Here is a 24,426-nt window from a genome sequence, read left to right on the forward strand (position 1 = left end):
CGGTGTGAGAGTATGGGGGAACATCAAGAAATTATAAAATAAAGCAACTTCTCTTAAGTTTCTCTCCTTACCTCTTGCTGTCTCTTCCCCAATTCCTATTCCCTCTTTTCTGCCACTGGTCAAACTAGGACTCTACCCAAGAAGAATTTTGAGCAGATCAGTGCCAACATCACTAAGTTTAACATTCAGGGCCTTGTCATCATTGGGGGCTTTGAGGTGAGTGTCCCTACCACTTCCTCCTCTCTCTCCCACCTTCCTCTCTTCCTGTGCTTGCCGCTGCCATTCTCTTCTCCATAGGCTTACACAGGGGGACTGGAGCTGATGGAGGGCAGGAAGCAGTTTGATGAGCTCTGCATCCCATTTGTGGTCATTCCTGCCACTGTTTCCAACAATGTCCCTGGGTCAGATTTCAGCATTGGGGCGGACACTGCACTCAATACCATATGCACGGTGAGAGTCTGCTACCATCTCCCATCCCTGTTGGCCAGGGTTACTGTCCCTGAACTGAGTGTAGTCTTGAAAAGTGAGTCACTTTCTTTAGTACCAAATAAGTGGTAATGTTTTTTAAACATTTCAAGCCCAGACATCTATACAGACCTAATGACATTTATTCTCCTCACTTAGAAGTGCATGAAATATTAGCAAATGGTTTATTTTGCTTTCTGAGGTTTATACCAATAAATTTCCCTGTTTTAAGCAATATTAAGGATAGGTAGAACTTCTTTCCCAAGAGAGAAGTTAGTTACACAGTGTGTTTGGCAAGTGTGTGCCCTCCTTGAATGCAGGACCTTGATGAGGTCCAGGGGGCTTGCTGTTTAGAAAGGGCATAGTTCTGGAGTTAATGACAAGGGCTAAAGAAGGGCCAAGAATTAGACTCCTGGACCCTGTCTTTCGGTGACCCTTTGTCTTTATAGACTTGCGACCGGATCAAGCAGTCAGCAGCAGGCACCAAGCGCCGGGTGTTCATCATTGAGACTATGGGTGGCTACTGTGGCTATCTGGCCACCATGGCAGGACTGGCAGCTGGAGCTGATGCTGCCTACATTTTTGAAGAGCCTTTTACCATTCGAGACCTACAGGTGGGTGGCCACCCGAGGCTGCTGAATGTTTCTCCCCTGTTCGATTTTGTCTCCTAATTATCCTCACAGTAACTAGTTAGGAGAGATCAAGGTCAGGGTGGAGTTGATAGGTGCATGGAGCCTTATGAAGACTAGAAGAGCCTTGTAGGTCTTCTCCAGTGCTGCCTCACACATACGGTCACAGCTACTAATACTTGAATGCATGTTTTGTCAGGTGGCATGCTGCCGCTAAGCCCTATGCGCAGCTTTGCATTTTATCTTCACAATAAATATGCAGATGATGTTACATGTATATTGTAGATGAGGAAGGTCTTTCAACCTTAGAAAGGTTAGAAAGGCTTGCAAACTTCTCTACTCTAAGAGAGCAGGTGGTGTGACTACTTGGTGAATCAGTGATTTTCCTCCCTCCAACTTTCCCTTGGTGCCACTCCATTTTTGAGGGAGATACCTTTGCACTACTAGGGTAAGACTCATTCATATTTCACAGCAGAACCATATGATCTTTATTTTCCCAAATTTGAGTTCACTCTTGGGGAAAAAAACAACCACAAAGCAGAAGTTTAGCAGTGTGCTGAGGGAACTCCTAGCCCAGGGTCCCAGCCAACCCCTGCTGGGGGCTGAGGGTGGGGGGGTCTGTTACTTTTATGCCCAGCTCAAAATTCAAATAAAGCACATTCCTGATAGATGAATCACAGCTTATATACTGTAACCATGTCAAGACTGTAAAGACCGAAGCTACCAGAGTCAGTCCTCTGAGGGAAGGAGAATCACAACCCCTGGATAAGCAGATCAGAGAGGTTGAGGGCTGAGTGACATCTGCTGTCACTGAGGCTTCTCTAATGTCACTTCTTTCAGTTCTGCCTGTCACATTTCAGGTCATTGTGAAAATCCATAAATCCAGTCTGTTGTTTTAAACATTTTTTTTTTATTTTTTTTGAATGAAGGATCTTTTTTTTAATTTTTAAATTTTTATTAACATTTTCCATGATTTTATAAAAAGTATCCCATGGTAATACCCCCCCAACTTTCCCCTTTGAAATTCCATTCTCCATCATATCCCCTCCCCAAGCTTTTTTGTTTGTTTGTTTTTGAAGGTAGGATCTCAGTCTAGCCCAGACTGACCTGGAATTCACTCTATAGTCTCAGGATGGCCTCAAACTCATGGCAATCCTCCTACCTCTGCCTCCCAAGTGCTGGGATTAAAGGTGTGCACCACCACGCCTGGCTTTCTACAGGGTATTTTTTGTTGTTGTTGTTGTTGTTGTTTTTTTTTAAGGTAGGGTCTTGCTCTAGCTCAGGCTGACCTGGAATTCACTCTGTATTCTCAGGGTGGTCTCAAACTCTTGGCAGTTCTCCTACCTCTGCTTCCCAAGTGCTGGGATTAAAGGCATGTGCCACCAAGCCCAGCTCTCTACAGTTTTTGATAGGTGATTTTTTTTTTTTTATTAAAATGCTTGCTTTCTTTTTAAGTATTTTATACTTATCTGAGATAGATAGATGATTGATTGATAGATAGGAAGGAAGGAAGGAAGGAAGGAAGGAAGGAAGGAAGGAAGGAAGGAAGGGGCACGTAGAGAGAGAATGGGGACGCCAGGGCCTCTCTAACCACTGCAAACAACCTCTAGACCTATGTGCTTGTGCATTTGGCTTACTTGGGTACTCTGCCTCCCGAGTGCTGGGATTAAAGGATGAGCCATCACACCTGGCTGTACCAAACTTCTTAAAGGAACTTAGACAGTTCAATCCCAGGCTTGTGCACATATTTCTATGTCCTCTTCCCACTTTGAGAGGCCTAGTGTAGAAGAAAAGAGACAAATTGTGCTTGCCCAACCTTACCTAGTTCCAGCTAAGCTTAGGATGTACTGTTTCATTTCAGGTGAATGTTGAACATCTGGTGCAAAAGATGAAAACAACTGTGAAAAGGGGCTTGGTGTTAAGGTACCTCATTTACCATTTGTTCCTAAGTGAAGAAAAAAACTAGTAAGGTGTTGACTTTAATCCTTAGAATGGATCTATGTTTGGAACACTGAGGAATCTGTAGCTATAAGGTGGGTTGGAGGAGCCCATCCCCCAAATCTTGGGAGGAGATAGGAAATGGAAGAACACATACAAAGGCAGCAAGGAAGTCTGGGGAGGTAACTGGAGTCAAGGGCTTTTGGTCTCTTGAGCAGGAATGAGAAGTGCAATGAGAACTATACCACTGACTTCATTTTCAACCTGTACTCTGAGGAGGGGAAGGGCATCTTTGACAGCAGGAAGAATGTGCTTGGCCACATGCAGCAGGTAAGGAAGACACTTCAGTCATGCCTTTCACCAGGTAACTAGAACCCCTAACAGCCATAGATGGCTCTCACTGACCTTCTCCAATCTGCCAAGCTTGGGCCATAGCATCAAAACATCTTTATCCTTGGAAATGGCCTTAGAGACTCTGTCCATTGTTTTCATGTAGGACAGATTTCCTCAGCCTTGGCCTCATTGACCTTGGGGAGTGGATAATTCTTTTCTATGAGTTTCGGTTCTATGCATTGTAACATGGTTTAGTAACATCCTTGACTCTCCGTGTTAGGAGCCAGGGTTACCCCCCACTACTTTCAGTTTTAACAAAAACATCTCCAAATATTGCCACATGTCCCCTAAGGGACAAATTATTTCTAGTTGAGAAGTACTGATACTGATAAGGAAAATAAAGTCCAGAAAGGAGAATTTTTTTCAGGGTTAAAGCTAGAACAAACTTAGATGCTATCTTTACAAGGAGCCTGATGAATGAGTATAGGCCCTTGCTCCAGCTCCACTGAGGCTTCCTTTCTACCAGTGACAATTCCTATCACAGGTAGACTTCATCCATAGGTGGTACTAGTTCCAAATGTCCCCAGCTGATGCCTCTTAAGCTCTGATGTTTCTCTATCCATAAGGGAATTCTAGTATCTCAGTTGCTGAATATATAAGAAACTCTGTCTCCTGCCTTTGCTTCCTTCCTTCCTTCCTTCCCACTTTCCCATCTACTTACCTCTTATTCAGAGAAAAAGTAATGTTTCAGATTCTTCTTAGATTCTACCAGGAACAGCTAGGCTGAGCCACAAAGAACACATCCCTGATGATGGTTGCTGACCAAACGTGCTAGGCCAAAGAGTGGTAGAGAATGAGCTGACAGCTAGTAAGACTAAAATGAGATCTGATAGCTGTGGTGCTAAAAGAGAGTTGTGAGATTATCATCCCCTTGACCAATTACCCTTATATTTGGTAAAGGGCCCGCTCACCTTGGGTCTCTACAGTTTCATGGTACCCTTTCATGGTTAGTTTTTCAGATCCCTGTAAGTCCAGAACCCTTTCTTTCATTTTTTCTGTATGTCTAGATATTTTTATTGCTTTATTAGGGTCCTTCCAGATAATTTGAATTATTTTTCCCTCTAGGGTGGGAGCCCAACTCCCTTTGACAGGAATTTTGCCACTAAGATGGGTGCTAAAGCTATGAACTGGATGTCTGGAAAAATCAAAGAGAGTTACCGTAATGGTAGGTTAGGGTGGGAGGGTGAGCCTCCTCTATAGGGGTTGATTCCCTAGTTGAGAAGCTAATGGACCATCCTTTTCTGCAGGGAGAATCTTTGCCAATACTCCAGATTCAGGCTGTGTTCTGGGGATGCGTAAGAGAGCCCTGCTCTTTCAACCAGTGACTGAGCTGAAGGACCAGACAGATTTTGAGTAAGTAATCTGCCTTCCAGAGGACTACTTATAAGTCCTACTCTTCTCAACCCACTCACTGTTTTCATTGCTCTTCTGTTAGGAGAAATGGCCTGTTTTGCGCAACTTCTTCCCATAAGCCTTTGGTAGTAGTTCACTGGGTGCATTAAAATTAGATCATAATCTGGTTTGTTGCCTATAAATGTGAAGGGGAAAGTGGGGGAAGATGGGGAATTGTCATGGTAAATTGTAAGATTATATCTCAATCTCTCTCATTCCTCTGTAGGCATCGAATCCCTAAGGAACAGTGGTGGCTGAAGCTGAGGCCCATCCTCAAAATCTTAGCCAAGTACGAGATTGACCTGGACACCTCAGACCACGCCCATCTGGAGCACATCTCTCGGAAAAGATCTGGGGAAGCTGCTGTCTAGATCTCTTTGGAGTGAGGAACAGATTCTCTGACCATGGTCAGCTCACACCTTGGTAGATCTAAGTCCATGATATCTCAGTGTTTTAGCCCCTCCCCCACTAGGTTTCCTTTTACTTTGTACCTGTAACCACAATCAGCTCTGGCCTGGGGCTGGGGGAGGGGTAGTGAGTGTAATTGGCTCCCAGGTAGAGTTTATCATTACTTTTCCTCCAGCTCATCTGCCACAGGCTGGATTCCTCTAGTGCTACTGCAGTTACTCTGTTAGAATTTTCCTAAAAATAAGGTTTATTTATTTCTTTGTGATAACAAAGAGCCTTAGTTCTCTACTTTAAGTGCAGTGACAAATGATAACTACACTAATAAATGCCAAGTGGTCATTGTGCTTTTGGTTCTTCTGCTACGATATTCGCGGTACACCAGACCTACTCAGACGCCTGGGAGCAAACAGCCTATGTGATGTCAAGTATTTTTCACTCTGCTTCTTATACATTGACCCAGGACACAGTACATTGATGCCCAGCTCTATGCCCCTCCCAACACCCAGTCCCTTGAGCTTCCTCTGCAACCAAGTGGATGCACCTTTCTGGTTTATTGCCAGAGTCAAGAAGTAAAGCAGCCTAATGCTCAAGTTCTTTAAGGGGAAGAGAAATTAGCCTTAAGCATCATTCCTATTAGGTATTTTACATGGTATCATTGAACCCTCTAAGTAGCCCTAGGAGGGGAGTGGTGACAACCAGCTTTAGAGATGAGGACACTGACTCAAGGTGACTAAGTAATGTCTCCTGGGTCTTACAGCCGAACAAAAGTTGGAGTCCAACTGTCATTTCATAGCCACCCCGTTCCCTCATGCTTCTTCCTCCTCATCATGTAAGCTGCTGTGGCAAAGTGATAGGGAAAGCTCACAGGTTATTCAGAACACTGTATGTGCTAATAGCCATTAATTTACAGACCTACTTTCCAGTATTTAACCTTTGAGAAAATGACCAAGAGGCAGGCGAAGGGCAGGAGAAGATGATCTGAAAATAAATATAGTATAGACCACTTAGAAAAGAAAATCAGGGGCTGGAGAGATGGCTTAGCGGTTAAGCGCTTGCCTGTGAAGCCTAAGGACCCCAGTTCAAGGCTCGATTCCCCAGGACCCACGTTAGCCAGATGCACAAGGGGGCGCACGCATCTGGAGTTTGTTTGCAGTGGCTGGAAGCCCTGGCGCGCCCATTCCCTTTCTGTCTCTTTCTTTCCCTCTCTCTCTGTCACTCTCAAATAAAGAAATAAAAATGACAAAAAAGGGCTGGAGAGATGGCTTAGCGGTTAAGCGCTTGCCTGTGAAGCCTAAGGACCCCAGTTCAAGGCTCGGTTCCCCAGGTCCCACGTTAGCCAGATGCACAAGGGGGCGCACGCGTCTGGAGTTCATTTGCAGTGGCTGGAAGCCCTGGCGTGCCCATTCTCTCTCTTTCCCTCTATGTTTCTTTCTCTCTATGTCTGTCGCTCTCAAATAAATAAATAAAAAAAAATGACAAAAAATATTAAAAAAAGAAAAGAAAATCAAAGCTGGGTGTAGTGGTGCACACCTTTAATTCCAACATTTGAGAGGCAGAGATAGGATTGGAGTTTGAGGCCACCCTGAGACTCCATAGTGAATTCCAGGTCAGCCTGGGCTAGAGTGAGACCCTACCTCGAAAAACCAAAAAGGAAAATAAAAAATCTCTGGTGCTGGCTGGCTGCAGTTGAGGTAGAGACTCCAACTCAAGGAATATTCGGATGAGTGATGAGAGGACAGTCAACATTCTCTGGCCTCTGCATACACATTTATATGCACCACAGACCACATGCATGCTACACACATACAAAAAAACAGGTGAAGCTGTGATGAAACTAGCAGAATGGAACTAGAATTTGTTAGTCACCAACTGTGATGAAGTTACGAGGAAACAGGTAACACCTATTGTCACATGGTCAAAATGTTTTCCCTTTCCAGACATCAACAGTGTTGATGAAAATAGCACCTACAGAAGTGGTTCATAAACTTAGCTTCAATAGTAGAATCAGTTGGGGGTGGCCTTTAAAAATACTAATGCCCAATCCCATTTTGGCCCAATCCAATCAGTGTCTAGGGGGCCTGGGCTTTAGGGTTGAAACCATTTCCTTGCATGGCTCTAAGTGACTGCTAAATTTTAGAACCAGTACCTGAAGGAGAAGCTGTCATTCTCTCTCCGATACTCCTTAGAAGCTTCTGAAGAAGCTCACGAACCCAGCCCGCCTCAGGAATTTCTGACAACTGGTCTGGCCTGAAACCTTAGAAGCTGCTTCCTCGGTGAGCTAATGTGCAGCTGGTTTGGGTTTTGTTTTGGTGTAGTGCTGGTTATTGAATGTAGGTCCTTGTGTATACTAGGCAAGTGCTGTACCACTGAGCTATACCCTGAAGCTGGGCTTGAGACCAAAAGTAATAATTCCAAACCTGGGATGGAGGGGGTGTATGAAGGAAGGGAAAGCTTTTCAAACACTCTGTCCAAGCTCTCCTTTTCACCCATACTCAAAATAATTTGCTGAGGGAGAGGCTGGGATGGAAGGGCACAGCCAAGCAGTAAACAACTTGTTGCACAGGGGTAAAAGAGGGAAGGGGAAAAAGCAGAAAGAGCAGGAGTTGTCAATTTTTTTTAGAACTTTATTCTTTTTTTGTGGGCAAAAAAGCAGCAAAAGGACAAAAGCAGACAGTTTTTCAAATTAGCTGTGCCAGCAGAGTCTATTCATTTTGTGTGTAGTTTCCAGCCAACTTTAAAAAACAAGGGTTCAAATTTGCATACAGGATATCTAATATCACTGTCAACTTGGTGTCATTCAGGAACATGAAAAGGAAGACCAAGTTGACTAAGTACTATTCACTGAAGCAGGTCTTATTTGGGTAGGTGGGCTATCTCAAAGTGAGTTTTTATATTCTTTTCCTATTCCCTTCTCAATTCCACTTTGCAACCCATGTCTTCTATGGATCAATAAAAAGCAAAGAGTGGGAAGGAAAAACAATTCCAAATTCTTAGCAGAGGGAGCTTGCCACAGGGAACGAAAGCCCATGGGAAAAAAACAGCCTAGCCCATTCTCCCCTGCTGGAGCAAACAACTTCATCTAAGGTGCAGACTTATGTGCTAAAGCTCATTAGTGCAAACTGGCTTTCAGGAAGAGAAAGCACTGTCAGAAAAATGATTAGAACCTGTTGCTTCTATGTGGGGAGAAGCAGAATCTCTTTGTGAAATAACATGCTGAATGACTGTAACCCTTGGGGCACACCTGTGGGAAAGAGCCAGCCCCTCTGAATGCCCACCTCTGAGTATGCACACTATTTCAGGTTAGAGTATCTTATTTTCATCCTTGGGCCAGAATTCGTTTAATTTTTATTTTTTGGCTTTTTGAGGTAGTGTCCCCCTATAGCCCAGGCTGACCCAGAATTCACTATGTAGTGTAAGGCTGGCCTCAAAATCACGTCGATCCTCCTACCTCTGTATGCAGAGTGTTGGGATTAAAGGCGTGCACCACCACACCCAGCAGGACAGAATTCTTGTTAAATGGATTTGTGATTTTAAACTTCACAGATAAACTGAAAACTTTTCTTGAAGTTCTGCAATGCTAAATTTTGTCTTCAAAGTAACCACACACACATACCCTTTAAATACTTTGTATCTTCCTAGAGAAATTTAGTTGCACTGTTGACTCTCCCTAAAGGAGAGGTGGGGAAGACCTCTTCTTTTGTAGGGTGCAATATAAAATGCAAAGTAAGCAGTAAACAGCAAACAAAAGTGAAAAATTTTTTGGTTTGGTTGCTTGGTATAGAGATTACTACTATGACATGTTCCCTCAAAATCTATGAACCACACAACAGGAAAAGTTTTGTATCTCATGACAAGAGAGAGCACTGCAGGGAAAAGCTCACCCAGAACTGCCTGCATGATGGTGCAAATGTCTCCTCCAGGCTACTCTACAAGTAACAGGTATTCCTTCAAAGACGCTGGCAGTGGAAGACCCTTCACTGCATCGGGCAGATACTGGAGTCCCAAACTACGGCGCACAGCATAGCGGGAGAGTGTTTTTAGAGTTCCCGGGGCTGAGCACAGAACAGTCAGTTTTTCACATAGTTGCTGGTCTTTGGCCACTTCTCGTGGCATGGTGCCATTTTTCCTTAATTCAAAATGTCCAACGGCTCTATGGAGGAGCTCAAAACAGGAGTCCTCTTTCTCTGTTCCAAGTCCTCTGACTAGCAGAGCCACTAGGCGGGAGATGGGTGTCTGGCCTTTCAGGTTGATGACTCTGACCTCAGCACCATAATCAAGAAGGATGCTGACACTCTCAAGATTTCCCTTCATGGCAGCCCAGCTGAGTGGTGTATCATTATTGTAATCCAGGGCGTTGACAGAGGCCCCACTCTCTAGGAGAGCCCGTACACATTCAGCATTGTTCTTAAAGGCTGCCCAGTGAAGTGGGGTGTCTCTGTTACCATCCAGTGCGTTGGGGTTTGCACCATACTCCAACAGGACCTCCACACAAGCCTCATCTTTCTCTGCTGCATAGTGGAGGGCTGTTCGGTTGTAACCATCCAGGGCATTCACCTGTAGGAAGGGAGGAACTGCATTACAGTGGGCAGATCACTGAGAGGAAGGAAGATGCACTGAAGAATCTTGCACGGATTTACCTACTACCTTTTTAATTTTTTTATATTTTTATTTATGAGAGAGAATGGGCACATGAGGGCCTCTAGCCACTGCAAATGAACTCTAGACACATGCACCAACATGTGCATCTGGCTTAGGTGGGAACTGGCAAATTGAACCTAGGTCCTCAGGCTTCACAGGCAAGTGCCTTAACTGCTAAGCCATCTCTCCAGCCTCCTACCACCTTTTTTTTTTTTTTTTTTTTTTTTAATCATGCAGTGCTCTGAGTAATAAGGTCAGTAAACATTTCCCAGGCAGCCTTGTGATCAAATGAGATGACAGGTGCTTAGGAGAAAATAGGAAAGGAACAATCTAAAGATGATTAACACTATTATATTAACTAGTTGCCATGTACTGTTTAGGATTTTGCTGCAGAAGAGAGATGGCTCAGTGGTTAAGACACTTGCCTGTAAAGCCTAATAACCCTGTTGGTTCACCAGTGCCCACATAAAACCAGATGGACAATGGTGCCCTGGCGAACCCATTCTGTGTTTGTCTCTCTCTGCTTGCAAATGAATAAATAAATACACTTTAAAAAAATAGGATTTTGCTGCAAGTTCTATTTCTCTATTCAATCAGAATCTGTACCGTAGACTGAGGAATACATTTGGAAAGATGAAGTCCAGGCTGGAGAGATGACCTAGCATTTAAGGCACTTGCCTGAGAAACTAGGAACTCATGTTCAAATCTCCAGGTCCCATGTAAGCCAGATGTACAGTAACACAAGCATGCAATGTCACATATGTGCACAAGAAGGTGCATGCATCTGGAGTTCTTTTGCTGAAGGCCCTAGTGTGCCTATTCTCTCTGTCCCTCTCAAAAAAAAAAAAAAAAAAAAAAAGCCCAAGTCCTTAATACTGCTCAAGAAAATCTGGATTATTTTACCTATCCTTATTCTTTCTGAATCCTATGACTAATGGAAAGAAACCAGAATGAAAATAATAATAATAATGAAGTTAAAACTTTGTACATAGAGCAAACTATGTTCTTCAACCAAAGAGAAGCTCAAAATATGAAAGTGGGCCCTTTGCAAAAACGTGCTGCGGACTCTCAAGAGACCCCATGAGAGCATGTGGAGTGCACAGCACACATTTTCTGGTCTGGAAAATGAGCCACCCTGCTGAAATTCTGCACTGAAATAACAATTATGTGCTCAGTTCACAAATGAATTTATAAATGGTACATTACCTTCCCTCACAAAGTGCAACAAAGCAAAACTGAGCAATTTAATTGAGTTAAACCTTTTTCTTTGCTAAGTTTGATATCTACTTTATCACTGGTATTAATTACTTCAGTGTGTAACTGGTTTTCACTTTAGGGCCACTCACAAACAGATGATCACAAAGTTGTAAAATAACTAGTGCCATGCAGAGAACAGCTGTAGAGAGGAGGATGGTGGAACCTGTTTCTTGGGCTTACTGTTCAATTTAGGACTACATGCTGGCTTTGTCTTGACTGTTTCAAATTAGCACCTCAGAACACACATCTTCAAGATGGCTCACAGGCAGTCAAAGCTAATACTAAATGTATTAATTTGACACATGCTTACTTGGGTATTGCTACCACTGACAATCCAAACACTTTACAATGCTATGACTTAAAGTACCACTATCATACCCTTTTATAGACGGGGAGACAGGCAAAGGAAGGGTTTAAGGATTCTGTTAAAGGCCACACAACTAGAAGCAACTGAGATGGAATCAGAACCCATGAAGTGTGGTTCCAGAGTCATTTGTGTTTTGGAAGGCTGGGGATAGTCTTGAGACAGGGTATTATATAGCCCTGGCTGGCCTTCAATTCATAATCCTCCTGCCTCATCTCTGCAAGTAATGTGATTACAGGTGTGAACCATAATGCCTGGTTCAGATATGTTCTTTTTTCTCTTTCCTTTCTTCATCTTCTTCCTCTTCCTCTTCTTGTTTTTGTTTTTCTGTTTTTTGTTTTTCAAGGTAGGGTCTTCTAGCCCAGGCTGACCTGGAATTCACTATGTAGTCTCAGGGTGACCCTCTGCCTCCCGGGTGCTAGGACTAAAGGAGTGCACCACCATGCCAAGCTCAGATCTGTTCTTTTAATAATTATGCCGCTTCATACCAATGTCATGGGTCTGCTTTCAAAAATTAACTTTTAGGGCCGTTGCTGTGGGGGATTGTGGGAGCCTCTATGTCCCACTCTCAGAGAGAGGTAGCTCTCCTTTTCCCTCTCCCTTCCACCAAGGAGTGGAGCCAACATATCAATGGAGCAAGTCACAGTGGTCGATGCCAGCTTCTTGAAATCTACCCAGAGTGGAATCCTGACAATGATACGGGACATGCAATGGGTGATCCACTCATGCTGCAGCAGTCTACAAATCCAGCACCAGGAGTTCTGGGACCTCCACCTCCCTCATTCCATCTTGGGGGACCAGCAGTTGGACCGAGAGGAAACCTAGGTGCTGGAAATGGAAACCTGCAAAGACCAAGGCACATGCAGAAAGGCAGAGTGGAAACTAGCAAAGTTGTTCACATCATGGATTTTCAGCGAGGAAAAAACTTGAGATACCAACTACTACAGTTAGTAGAACCTTCTGGAGTTATTTCAAACCATCTGATTCTAAACAAAATAAATGAGGCATTTATTGAAATGGCAGCCACAGAAGATGCTCAGGCTGCAGTGGATTATTATACAACCACACCAGCATTAGTATTTGGGCAAGCCAGTGAGGGTCCATTTGTCCCAGAAGTACAAAAGAATAAAGAAACCTGAAGGAAAGCCTGATCAGAAGTTTGATCAGAAGCAAGAGCTTGGATATGTGATACATCTCAGCAATTTACCCCATTCTGGCTATTCTGACAGTGCTGTCCTCAAACTTGCTGAGCCTTATGGGAAAATAAAGACTTATATATTGATGAGGAGGAAAAGTCAGGCCTTTATTGAGATGGAGACCAGAGAAGATGCAATGGCCATGGTGGACCATTGTCTGAAGAAAGCACTTTGGTTCCAGGGTAGATGTGTTAAGGTTGATTTGTCTGAGAAATACAAAAAACTGGTACTGAGGATTCTTAACAGAGGCACTGACTTGTTGAAAAAAGATAAGTCCCGGAAAGGATCTTATTCTCCAGATGGCAAAGAATCTCCAAGTGACAAGAAATCTAAAACTGATGGATCTCAGAAGACTGAAAGTACTGCCGAAGGTAAAGAACAAGAAGAAAAGTCAGGTGAAGATGGCGAGAAAGATACAAAGGATGATCAGACAGAACAAGAACCCAATATGCTTCTCGAGTCTGAAGACAAGCTGCTTGTTGATGAAGAGGAAGCAGCAGCTCTGCTAGAAAGTGGCAGTTCAGTGGGAGATGAGACTGACCTTGCTAATTTGGGTGATGTGACTTCTGATGGGAAGAAAGAGCCTTCAGATAAAGCTGTGAAAAGAGAGTCAAGTGCTTCAGCAGCAGCCAAGAAAAAACTTAAAAAGGTGGACAAGATGTAAGAACTTGATCAAGACAATGATGCTGCGCTGGAAAATGGAGTTAAGAATGAGGAAAATGCAGAAACAGGTGCTGAATCAGCTGAGAATGCTGATGATCTGAACAAAGATGCAAGTGAAAATGCAGATGGCCAAAGTGATGACAAGGAGGCCTATACAATCCCAGATGAGTATAGAATTGGACCATATCAGCCCAATGTTCCTGTTGGTATAGATTAGGTGATACCTAAAACAGGGTTTTACTGTAAGCTGTGTTCACTCTTTTATACAAATGAAGAAGCTGCAAAGAATACTCATTGCAGCAGCCTTCCTCATTATCAGAAATTTCTGAATAAATTGGCAGAAGAATGCAGACAGAAGGACACTTAAGATGTCAAGAAGCTTATTTCAAAAACACAATGGTTCTTTGTTTTTAATGTTAACCTTTTTAAAATACAGTACTGATATAAGAAAACTATTGTACTATTTTGTTTTAGTGGAAAAATAATAGATGTCTTCTGTTCATGTGTTAAGTGTTATAGCAAAAAAAAAAAAAAAAAAAAAAAACAACCCACAAACGATTAAGTTAATGAAGAGGAATTTTCCTTTCATCAGAATAACAGACAGAACTACTTTGTAGAGACTGTAATTGTGGTGATTTGATTCAGGTGTCCCCCATCAACTTAGGTGTTCTGAATGCTAGGTTCCCAGTTGGTGGAGATTTGGGAATTAATGCCTCCTGGAGGGAGTGTATTGTTGGGGGCGGGCTTACGGGCTTTATAGCCAGTTTCCCCATGTCAGTGTTTGGCACACCCTCCTGTTGCTGTGGTCCACCTTTTGGCCAGGGGGTGATGTCCACCCTCTGCTCATGCCATCCTTTTCCCCTGCCATCGTGGAGCTTCCCCTCGAGCCTGTAAGCCAAAATAAATCTCTTTTTCCCAGAAGCTGCTCTTGGTTGGGTGATTTCTACCAGCAATGCGAACCAGACTGCAACAGTAAAGTGGTACCGGGAGTGGGGTTGCTGCTAGACACCTGACTGTGGCTTTGGCCTTTTGGAGCTGGTTTTCAAGAGGAATGTGGAAGGAGTTGAAACCTTGGCCTAAAGAGATAACTTACAGTGCTGTAAGTACAACTTGATGGACTATTCTGGTCTGAGCTGCAAGACCTGAATGCAGTAAGAACTATGGACTGTGAGGTTTGGCTTATGATCAGAAAACTGCTACTAAAGATCTAAATTTTAAAAAAAATTAACTTTTAGGGCTGAAGAGATGGCTTAGCAGTTAAGGTGCTTGACTACAAAACCAAAGGACCCAGGTTCGATTCCCCAATACCCACGTAAAGCTGGATGCACAAGGTGGCACATGCATCTGGAGTTTGTTTGCAGTAGCTAGAGGCCCTGGTGTGCTCATTCCCTCCCTCTCTCGCATGCACTCTCAAGTAAATAAGAGTTTGTTTACAGTGGCTAAGGGCCCTGGTGCACTCATTCTACCTCTTTCTCTTCTCTTTTTTTCTCTCTCAAATCAATAAATAAAACATATTTTAAAAAATAACTTTTGGGTTGGAGAGATGGCTTAGCAGTTAAGGCATGTGCCTGCAAAGCCAAAGGGCCACAGTTCAACTCCACATAAGCCAGATGTACAAGGTGGCGCATGCATCTGGAGTTTGTTTGCAGTGGCTAGAGGCCCTGGCACACCCATTCTCCCTCTCTTATGCACTGTCAAATAAATAAATAAATAAAAATAAAACTTTTGGTTTATCTTAAGATATTGGAAGACAAGAACAAGCCACACTAAAAACATGGGCAAAAGGGGTTGGAGAGATTGCTTAGGTTTAAGGCAGTCTTGCCTGAAAAACCAAAGGACCAGGTTCAGTTCCCCAAGACCTACGTAAGCCAGATGCACAAGGGGGCACACACATCTGGAGTTCATTTGCAGCAGCTGGAGGCCCTGGCTGCCCATTCTCTCTCTCTCTCCCTCCTATTTCTCTTTCTCTCAAATAAAGAAAAAAAAAATTAAATTTTTTTTTTAAAAAGCCAGGCATGGTGGCACACACATTTAATCCCAGCACTTGAGAGGCAGAGGTAGGAGGATCGCCGAGAGTTCGAGGCCACCCTGAGACTACATAGTGAATTCCAGGTCAGCCTGGACTAGAGTGAAACCCTACCTCAAAACAAACAAACAAACAAAATATCTAAAAATATATGGGCAAAAATAACACAAGTAGCTCAATCCTTAGCAAGGGGTTGCTTGGTGAAAGTTACTTCCTAGAACAGTACATATCTGACAGTGAATCTTCAATGGTTTGTATTGACTTGGGGTTAAAAAGTTTCTGTCAACAGAAGAGGATTCACCAGAAATATGACTAATGCCTAGTGGAGAAGGTGGAAGGAATGGGAGAGAAAACTCCCTGGAGCCAAGGACAGCTTAAATGAAAGAGAAGAAAGCCAAAATAATGAAATCTTTAAAATAACTTTATGGAGTTACTGTTACATTTTACTATCAGCTATACCAATGTTCGTTATGAGTTACAAAGTCAGATTGGAGATACTAAGAACTTCTAAGAAAATCTGAGGCTAGTTTTGGGTCATCATTAGTGAGAATGTATTGACAATGTTAGTTACCTCTGCTCCTTTTTCCAGGAGTAGCTCTACACAGTCAGCATCTGACACCATACAGGCACAGTGCAGGGGCTTCAGTGTGCCGTGGGTACAGTTCACATCTGCTCCCTGTGGGAAGGAGGAATTCAGTCAATGTGCTCATCTGGCAGGAAGAGATACAAGACCAAGTTTAGTGGAAGAGACTCCTAAGCTGGTCTATATTTGAACTATAGGTACTTTTAGTAATTAAAAACAATATCCAGGAGCCTGGCGTGGTGGTACATGCCTTTAATCTCAGCACTCAGGAGGCAGAGGTAGGAGGATCGCCATGAGTTTGAGGCCACCCTGAGACTACATAGTGAATTCCAGGTTGGCCTGAGCTGGACTGAGACCCTACCTTGAAAAACCAACAACAACAACAAAAATATCCAGCCAAGGGAATATACTGAAGAGCAAGGAAAGGAACTGTGACTTCTTCAGATCACTTTATTAAGTTTCAGGGCTGGAGAGATGGGTTAGCAGTTAATGTGCTTGCCTGCCAAGCCAAAGGATCCAGATTCAATTCCTCAGTACATATGTAAAGCCAGATTCACAAGGTGGTACATGTGTCTGGAGTTTGTTTGCAGTAGCTAGAGGCTCTGGTGCACCCATTCTCTTTCTATATATTCCTCTGTTCCTCTCTCAAATAAATAAATATATAAAAAGTTAAGTTTCTTTACAAGGTAGCTTGCCAAGATAGCCACTTTGACATCTTTGAGGACATAAGGTGGAAAAGTTGTTTGAGCCTTTTATCAGGCAGAAAAGCTGCTGGCACTAACTTTCTATAACCACTATGCTTTCAAAGTCAAAATCAGCTGGGCATGGTGGCGCACACCTTTAATCCCAGCACTTGGGAAGCAGAGTTAGGAGGTTTGCTGTGAGTTCGAGGCCACTCTGAGACTACATAGTGAATTCCAGGTCAGCCTGGGCTAGCGAAACCCTACCTCAGAAAAACAAACAACAACAACAAAGTCAGTTTGTTGGGCCAAAATTGATATGTTCTTTTTACCATTTAACAAATGACTCTAACAGTAAGACCACCTTAACATTCTGATTGTTTATAATTATCTTTAAGTTGGACTCAGTCCCAGCAGATACTTCTATTCCTAATCTGATGAGGGAGATGAAGATACCACTCAGACCAAAGCCATGGAATGACTCTGCATTGGAGCTAGAATTAGAATGTGACAAAGTTCCTACCCTGAATCTTCTGATCCCAATTGCTGAGAACAAGCTAACATTGCATACTTTCCTTCTATAACTGTGCCTCCCACCTAACTGATCCAACTCTGTATGGAATCCCTGGATGAAAGAAAGAATCCTAAAGTTTTTGTTTTTTATTTAAAAAAAAAAAAAAAGGTTGGGCTGGAGAGATGGCTCAGTGGCTAAAGGCACTTGTTTGCAAAGCCTGTCAGTCAGTGTTCAATTCCCCAGTATCCATGTAAAGCTAGATGCAAAGTGGCACATGTGTCTGGAGTCCATTTGCAGTGGCAAAAGGCCCTGGCTCAACCATATTCACTCTCTTTTTGTACTTCTTAAGTAAATACAATTTTTTTTTTCGAAGTATAGTCTCACTCTAGCCCACGCTAAACTGGAATTCACTATGTAGTCTCAGGGTGGCCTCCAACTCATGGTGATCCTCCTACCTCTGCCTCCCGAGTACTGAGATTAAAGGTGTGCACCACTACGCCCAGCAATTAAGAAAAATTTTAAGAGACTAGTGAATTCCAGGTCAGCCTGAGCTAGAGTGAGACACTATCTTGAAAAAAAGGAATTAAGGTTATAGAGAGTAAATATCTGGATAAATTTTCTGAAAAATTACTTGGTAACTTCTCTTCACAGGAAGTAATATACATAAGAGTACCAAAAACCTAGAATACTAGATGTAACAGAATACTGAACAGCAATGATTAGATATCAGATAAAGTGCTTTATTTAAGTATAACACCACACAGCTTGGGGACTGATGTCCTCTACAGAACTCGAACTGGTGGGTGTTATTATGTAATCATCATAACCCAGGTTTGGAGAAAACCTCAGGAGGATTTGAAAACCAACCTCTGCTTTGCTTACCTCCTCCCACCCTCAGCAAAATATGAGCTGGGTGGCATCCATATATATGCACCTTATCCAGGCAGATTTTACAAAGAACATGAGACTAGGGTAACCTAGAACATATTTTATGAAGAAAAATATCAAATACAGAAAGTGAAAGGGAGATGGTAAAAGAAGCAAAACCTAATGGTCATGTGATTTTGTCACTGCAAATCTGTAATCCACTGAGATTTAGCAGAGATTCTCCAACTCCCACCCAAAGGACTATTCACGGAGAACAGCACACTCACCCCTCTGATGAGGTCCTCTACATTATCATGTGGGAAGGAGCGGATGGCAGCGATTGTTCGGATTAAGCGCTCTGAGAGAGAATATTTGCTCTGAATGCTCTGCATAATATACCACATACTGGAACTCATCAAGGCTCAGAGTGTGTTCACATGCTCCAAACTGCCTGAAACAAAGAAGTTTTAGGCATATGCAATACCAATGAGCACACCTGTCTTTAGGGTATATCTGAGTTAAAAAAAAAAAGTTTTTTTTTTTTTTTAATTTATGGGGCTGGGGGAGAATGTGAATTCCGGGCCAGCCTGGGCTACAGTGAGACCCTACCTTGATAAACCAAAATAATAATAATAATAGTAATAACAATAACTGTAGAGAAGATAAAACAGTTTTAACCCTTTAGTGTAATTGCTTAGGAATCTGGGCTTTTATTAAACTACCAGCTTTTTGGGAACAAAGATAAAGGTTTTTTTTAGTTCCTGATACATGATAGGTCCTCAATAAATATTTGTTGAACCAGTGTAACTACTTGGATCCTAATAAATTCAAGACTTGCAGTAATTAAGCATGCTATACTTACAACTATTAAGAAAAAATATAAAAATTAATTTGGCCATTTCATAATATATAAAATATTTCCTGGACTGGGAAGATGGTTTAGTGGTTAGAAAGCACTTGCTGGGCTGGAGAGATGGCTTAGCGGTTAGGGCACTTTCCTGCAAAGCCTAAGGACCCATGTTTGACTCTCCAAGTCCCATGTCAGCCAGACACACAAGGCAACAGTGATGCAAGCACGCAAGGTCACACATGCGCACAAGGTGGCACATGCATTTGGAGTTCAGTTGTGGATGGAGGCCCTGGCACACCAATTCTCTCTTGCTTGCTCTCACTTAAAAAAAAAAGCCATGCCGGGCGTGGTGGCGCACGCCTTTAATCCCAGCACTCGGGAGGCAGAGGTAGGAGGATCGCCGAGAGTTCGAGGCCACCCTGAGACTACATAGTGAATTCCAGGTCAGCCTGAGCCAGAGTGAGACCCTACCTCGAAAAACCAAAAAAAAAAAAAAAAAAGCCAGGCATGGTAGCACACACCTATAATCTCAGGAGGCAGACAAGATCACTGTGAGCTCAAGTCTACCCTGACAGTACACAGTGAATTCCAGGTCGGTGTGGGCTAGAGTGAGATCCTACCGCCAAAAAAAAAAGAAAAAAAAAAAAGGAAAAAAGAAAATTGCTGTGGGCAGGATGGGGTGTGGCAGCACAGGCCTTTAATCCCAGCCTTTGGGAGGCAGAGGCAGAGGCAGAAGAGTTCAAGGTCACCCTGAGATCACACAGTGAATTCCAGATCAGCCTGGGCTACTGCGAGATCCTACCTGAAAACAAAACCAAAACCTTTACTTGCAAAGCCTACAGGCCATAGGTTCAATTCCCCAGTACCCAGATGCATAAAGTGGCATATGTACGTGCAGTTTGCAGTGACAAAAGGTCCTGGTGTGCCTGTTCTCTCAAATAAATAAATGAAAATATTTTTAAAATATTTAATACCAGCACTTGGGAGGCCAAGGTAGGAGGATTGATGTGAGTTCGAGGTCAGCTTGAGACCATAGTCAATTCCAGGTCAGCCTGAGCTACAGTGAGACCTTACCTAGAAAAAAAAAATTGCTTTTGTGATGGGGTATCCCTTTACACATGGTAAAATTCTACCAGTTTTTTCTTTCTTTTTTTGCTTATCAGTAGTCATTTATATTTGTTTAAAAATGTACGGCAGGACAGATGTCTTAGAAATTAAGGCACTTGCCTGCAAAGCCTAAGAACCCAGGTTTATTTCCCCAGTACTAACTAACGCCAGATGCACAAGGTGGCGCACGCATGGGGAGTTCCTTTGCAGTGGCAGGAAGCCCAGGCACGCCTTTTTATCTATCATCCACCTATCTATATATCTATCATCTATATCTGCCTCTTTCTCTCGCTCTAAAATAAATAAGAAAAAAATGTAATGAGAGTTGAGGTTACAGCTCCGTAGTAGAGCACCTGCTTATTAGCATTTGCAAAGTCTTCCATTCAATTTCCAGCACCAAAAATAAAACACAAGCACTGTCTCTCAGAGTTTGCAGCAAAGAAAGGGTGGGGTGCTGGGGCAAAGATATAATTTGGAAAAGGATTCCAAGAATGACAGCAAAATATGAATCATTTAAAACAGAAGGCTTAGCGGGACATGGTGGCGCACACCTTTAATCCCAGCATTTAGGAAGCAGAGGTAGAAGGATCCTTTGAATTCAAGGCCACCCTGAGGCTACGTAATGAATTCCAGGTCAGCCTGGGTTAGGGGAACACCTCACCTCGAACAAAAAAAAAAAAAAAAAAAAAAAAAACGGTTTAGGGGGAGCTGAATAATTGAGTGGTTCTGTTAAGTCCCTAGATCATGGTAATGTGTATGATGAACCAATGTCAATGTTCGGGGTGCTCTTGGACTCCAGGTTAAAAATTCCAGACCAGAGCCTGGCTGGTGCCCACCTGCTCCGGTAAGACTATAAATCCTCGTGCAATGGAGAACATTCGCTGTCAGGCAAGTACAATGAAATCTAACCACCGTCCCTCAGGGCAGCAATCCGTGCACCCTCTGACCCGAGTGGGTCCTTTGTTCTGCTGAGGCTGACCCACACAGTTTTCTTGGGCTACAGAATCGACAGAAAACACCTAAGGATTTTTTTTGTTTGTTTGTTTAATTTTAAATGCAAGGTGGACGACACTCAACCGAATAGGCCTGGTGCGCGGGACCCTCGGCCCTCCGGCTGCAGAGGCTCGCCGCGCCCAGGGGCGGAGGGCCCGGGTCCGAAATGCAAAGGGCGCGTGCTGCCACTTGTGACAGGGACTCTCACAGGCAGCAGCAACCCCGGTGAAGACTCGCCGTCTGCACCCGGGAGCCGCAGCCACCGATCAAGCCCGCCCCGACCACCGAAGGCCGGGACCGACGCCTGCCACGGGAGGCTCGCGGGCCCCGAGCGAGCACAGTCCGCGCTCTGCCCGCGTGCCTCGGACTGGGGTTCCGGCTGCTGACCTGCCAGCTCCGGGGACCGCACTCACCGAGACGCCGAGCTCGGTCCACAAAGCCGCTGTCAACCCGTGACCCGGAAGCAGAAGCGACCTACAGCGGCCTCCCGGGTGTCACGACCGGAAGACCGCGCAGGGGACGCGCCTGCGCACGACCAGCGCCAGGCAGCCACGCGCCTGCGCAGTCTCGCGCAGAGCTGGGGTCCTAACCGCCGGCAGGGCTTTGGCTGTGTGCGGGCGCAGTCTCGCTCTTAGCCACAGCCTTGGTTCTCGGGTCCTGGTCCTGTGCTGGGAAAGAAACTCCTGAAACCCCGGTTTTCTGGGATTCTTTATGGTTGTGCCTGCGTCAACCAAGTCAGCTGTGGGCCCACTTTTCTCCTTCTCTCACTCTGCATCTGAGAACACGCCGGGACGCCATTCCCTTACTTGCTGAACTCAACGCTGCTTTTGTCTACTGTTTCACTTCCTTAGGAGGCTTAACCAAGGGGGACTGTCTGGCAAAAGACTCCCTAACATTATTCTACATGTCTCACGATGTAGCCAAGGCCGGTCTCCACCTTGAATCCCTGCCTCGGTCTCCTGCGTGTTGGGATTGCAGCGAGGAGTCACCATGCCCATCCTCTTTCAGAATGACCTAAGACAAATGCAGCAGTCAACCAAAAAGTCTAGTGTGCCGAGGTTGAGGATTAAGAGATGTAACTACTGACTGTAACCCTTCACAGGTAGGGAAATGCTGACACCTGAAGTGGTGGTCTTGCTCTGCAGAGCCTAAACACTTCAAGGTCAAGCACAGGGTACTGTACAAAAAGGACTTCCAGTTAAGATGACCAAATAGGAGCCTTGAAAACGAAACCTGGGGTTAAAAAAAAAAAGAGTCAAGGTAACCCACAATACATTCTTCTTATCAAAAAGTTAAGGTATGTAAGGAATTTTTTTTCCCCCAAGGTAGGGTTTCACTCCAGCTCAGGCTGACCTGGAATTCACTATGTAGTCTCAGCGTGGCCTCGAACTCACAGTGAGCCTCCTACCTCTGCCTCCCGAGTGCTGGGATTAAAGGCATGTGCCGCCCGGGTTATGTAAGGAATTTTTTAACCCAGGTGAGACCCAGGGAAGCAGGAGAGAGCTACCAGCTCTTTGCAATCACAACTAGTGAGGCTCTAGCTCCAGCCCACAGGCACTGGGAAGTGCTTCTATTCTCTGGGTCCCGCCTTAGCAAGAGCAGAAGGGAGTCTCCTACTCACACTGGCATAAAAAAAAAAAAAAAAAAAATCAAAAACCCTTAAAGAAAAGACAGCTCCAGACAACTTTCCTCAACTGAGCACCCCTCATAAGCCAGCATGAGGAATACCACTGGAGATCTCAGGCCTGTAAGGAATCTGAACCACACACCATCCAGCACAGCTGATCCAAAGACCAGACCAACTAGGCTGAGCGCATAGTGCATCAAAGAAGGAACCAAACTTCACACTCAATGTAGGTGAAATACAAAGTCACTCCACAAGGTAACTGGGCTCTTTAATACTGGGACAGTACATACCCCCAAAGCCTGGTGTATAGGCTTGCAATGAAATTGTGAATTGACTTTCAAAAGAAAACACTCAAAGAAATCAAAGAAAAAAAAAACAAAACTACCCAGCACTCGGGAGGCAGAGGTAGGAGGATCGCGGAGAGTTTGAGGCCACCCTGAGACTACATAGTGAATTCCAGGTCAGCCTGAGCCAGAGTGAGACCCTACCTCGAAAAAAAAAAAAAAAAAAAAAAAAACTAAACTCCTAGACTGGAGAGATGGCTTAGCCATTAAGGCACTTGCCTGCAAAGCAGAAGGACCCAAGTTCAACTCCCCACATAAGCCAGATGCACAAGGTGGTGCATGTGGCTGGAGTTTGCAGTGGTTGAAGACCCTGGCATGCCCATTCTCACTCTCTCATAAATATGCTCCTGAAGAGCACAGGAAATTGACTTAATTAAATAAAGAGGTTGATACAAGATATGGGCAGGGAAATACAAATACTGAAGAAATACCAACCTGAAATACTAGAAATGAAAACACAATAAGTGAAGTACAAGACTGTAGAAAGTCTCACCAACAGAATGAACATAGGAAAGGACAGAATATTTGTGCTAAAAGACAAGATGGAAGATCTAGAACATCCCAACAAAGAAAAAGACAAACTAATAGGAAAGTAGGAGTGGGAATTGAAGATATTCAGGACACTATAAGGGGCTCAAACATAAGAACTCAGGGTATAGAAGGAGAGTAATTTCAATCTAAAGGCATAGGAAGTATTTTCAACAAAATCAAAAAGAAAAGTTTCCCCAAATAGGAAAAGAGATGCCAATTAAGGTGGCATTTAGAACATAAAATAGACAAGACCAGAAAAGAACTCCTTGTCATATTGTAATTAATCTACCAAATACACATTAGTCAGAAGAGATTTAGGCGGTCACTTTATACTGATTAAGGGAACAATCAAACAAGAGGACATTACAATTCTAAATGCATATGCATTGAATACGAGTGCACCCAATTACAATTAAAAAAAAAAAAAAACACTACTAGATGTAAAGTTGCAGATAACCTCTAACACGTTTGTAGTGGGTGACTTCAATACCTTACTCTCAACAATTGACAGGTCATCCTGACAAAAAAATAAACAGAGATACATCTGGATTAAATAGCATCATAGAACAAATGGACCTAATAGACATCTACAGAACATTCCACTCAAATGCTACAGATTATACATTCTTTTCAGAAGAACATAGAAATTTCTCTAAAATAGATAATATAAGGGCACAAAGCAAATCTTAACAAATACAAGGAAATTGAAATAATTCTTTCTGACCAAAATGGGATAAAACTACAAATCAACAGCAAAAAAGACTAGAATATATACCAAATTATACTGAGAGCTGAAGAGATGGCTCAGCCATTAAGGTGCTTATCTGCAAAGCCTAAGGACCAAAGTCCAGTTCCACAGTACCCATATAAAGCCAGATACACTAAGTGGCACAGGGAATCTGGAGTTTGTTTGCAGTGGCAGGAAGTCCTGGCATGCCCATACTCACTCTCTCTGTGTCTG

At 43.6% G+C, this 24,426-nt stretch overlaps 2 protein-coding genes and 1 pseudogene across 4 annotated transcripts in view; 2 read left to right on the forward strand and 1 right to left on the reverse strand.

Moving 5' to 3' along the window:
- Positions 1 to 5,564, forward strand: part of Pfkm (phosphofructokinase, muscle) — a 60,723-nt gene extending 55,159 nt beyond the window's left edge. For both annotated transcript variants that reach the window (XM_045152726.1, XM_004668549.3), the window contains 8 exons: positions 129 to 216; positions 298 to 450; positions 915 to 1,079; positions 2,956 to 3,017; positions 3,251 to 3,362; positions 4,491 to 4,590; positions 4,673 to 4,778; positions 5,044 to 5,564. In XM_045152726.1, the coding sequence (XP_045008661.1) occupies positions 129 to 216; positions 298 to 450; positions 915 to 1,079; positions 2,956 to 3,017; positions 3,251 to 3,362; positions 4,491 to 4,590; positions 4,673 to 4,778; positions 5,044 to 5,188 (931 nt within the window). In that variant the 3' untranslated portion in view covers positions 5,189 to 5,564. The remainder of the gene's footprint in view (positions 1 to 128; positions 217 to 297; positions 451 to 914; positions 1,080 to 2,955; positions 3,018 to 3,250; positions 3,363 to 4,490; positions 4,591 to 4,672; positions 4,779 to 5,043) is intronic.
- Positions 5,565 to 6,846: 1,282 nt separating this feature from the next.
- Asb8 (ankyrin repeat and SOCS box containing 8) lies at positions 6,847 to 21,453 on the reverse strand. Of its 2 annotated transcripts, none has more exons than XM_045152887.1 (4): positions 21,377 to 21,453; positions 18,301 to 18,460; positions 15,941 to 16,045; positions 6,847 to 9,779 (listed from the first exon to the last, which is right to left on the reverse strand). In XM_045152887.1, the coding sequence occupies exons 2-4, from the start codon at positions 18,427 to 18,429 to the stop codon at positions 9,147 to 9,149; spliced, it is 867 nt and encodes a 288-aa protein (XP_045008822.1). In that variant the 5' UTR covers positions 18,430 to 18,460; positions 21,377 to 21,453; the 3' UTR covers positions 6,847 to 9,146. The 2 variants fall into 2 exon arrangements, with proteins under 2 accessions (XP_045008822.1, XP_004668608.1); XM_004668551.2 differs by having other exon boundaries at positions 18,301 to 18,464; positions 21,377 to 21,434.
- Positions 12,180 to 13,710, forward strand: LOC105944784 (annotated as a pseudogene).
- Positions 21,454 to 24,426: the final 2,973 nt, after the last annotated feature.

Source organism: Jaculus jaculus, chromosome 6, assembly GCF_020740685.1.
Source record: "Jaculus jaculus isolate mJacJac1 chromosome 6, mJacJac1.mat.Y.cur, whole genome shotgun sequence".
NCBI lineage: Eukaryota > Metazoa > Chordata > Mammalia > Rodentia > Dipodidae > Jaculus > Jaculus jaculus.

Bases quoted from the DNA above. Each gene is read 5' to 3' on its own strand.
- Asb8 (XM_045152887.1), bottom strand. From the start codon at position 18,429: ATGAGTTCCAGTATGTGGTATATTATGCAGAGCATTCAGAGCAAATAT. The intron at 16,046-18,300 runs GTGAGTGTGCTG...TCCTTCCCACAG, and splicing joins TAGAGGACCTCATCAGAGGG to GGAGCAGATGTGAACTGTAC. The intron at 9,780-15,940 runs GTAACTAACATT...CCCTTCCTACAG, and splicing joins TCCTGGAAAAAGGAGCAGAG to GTGAATGCCCTGGATGGTTA.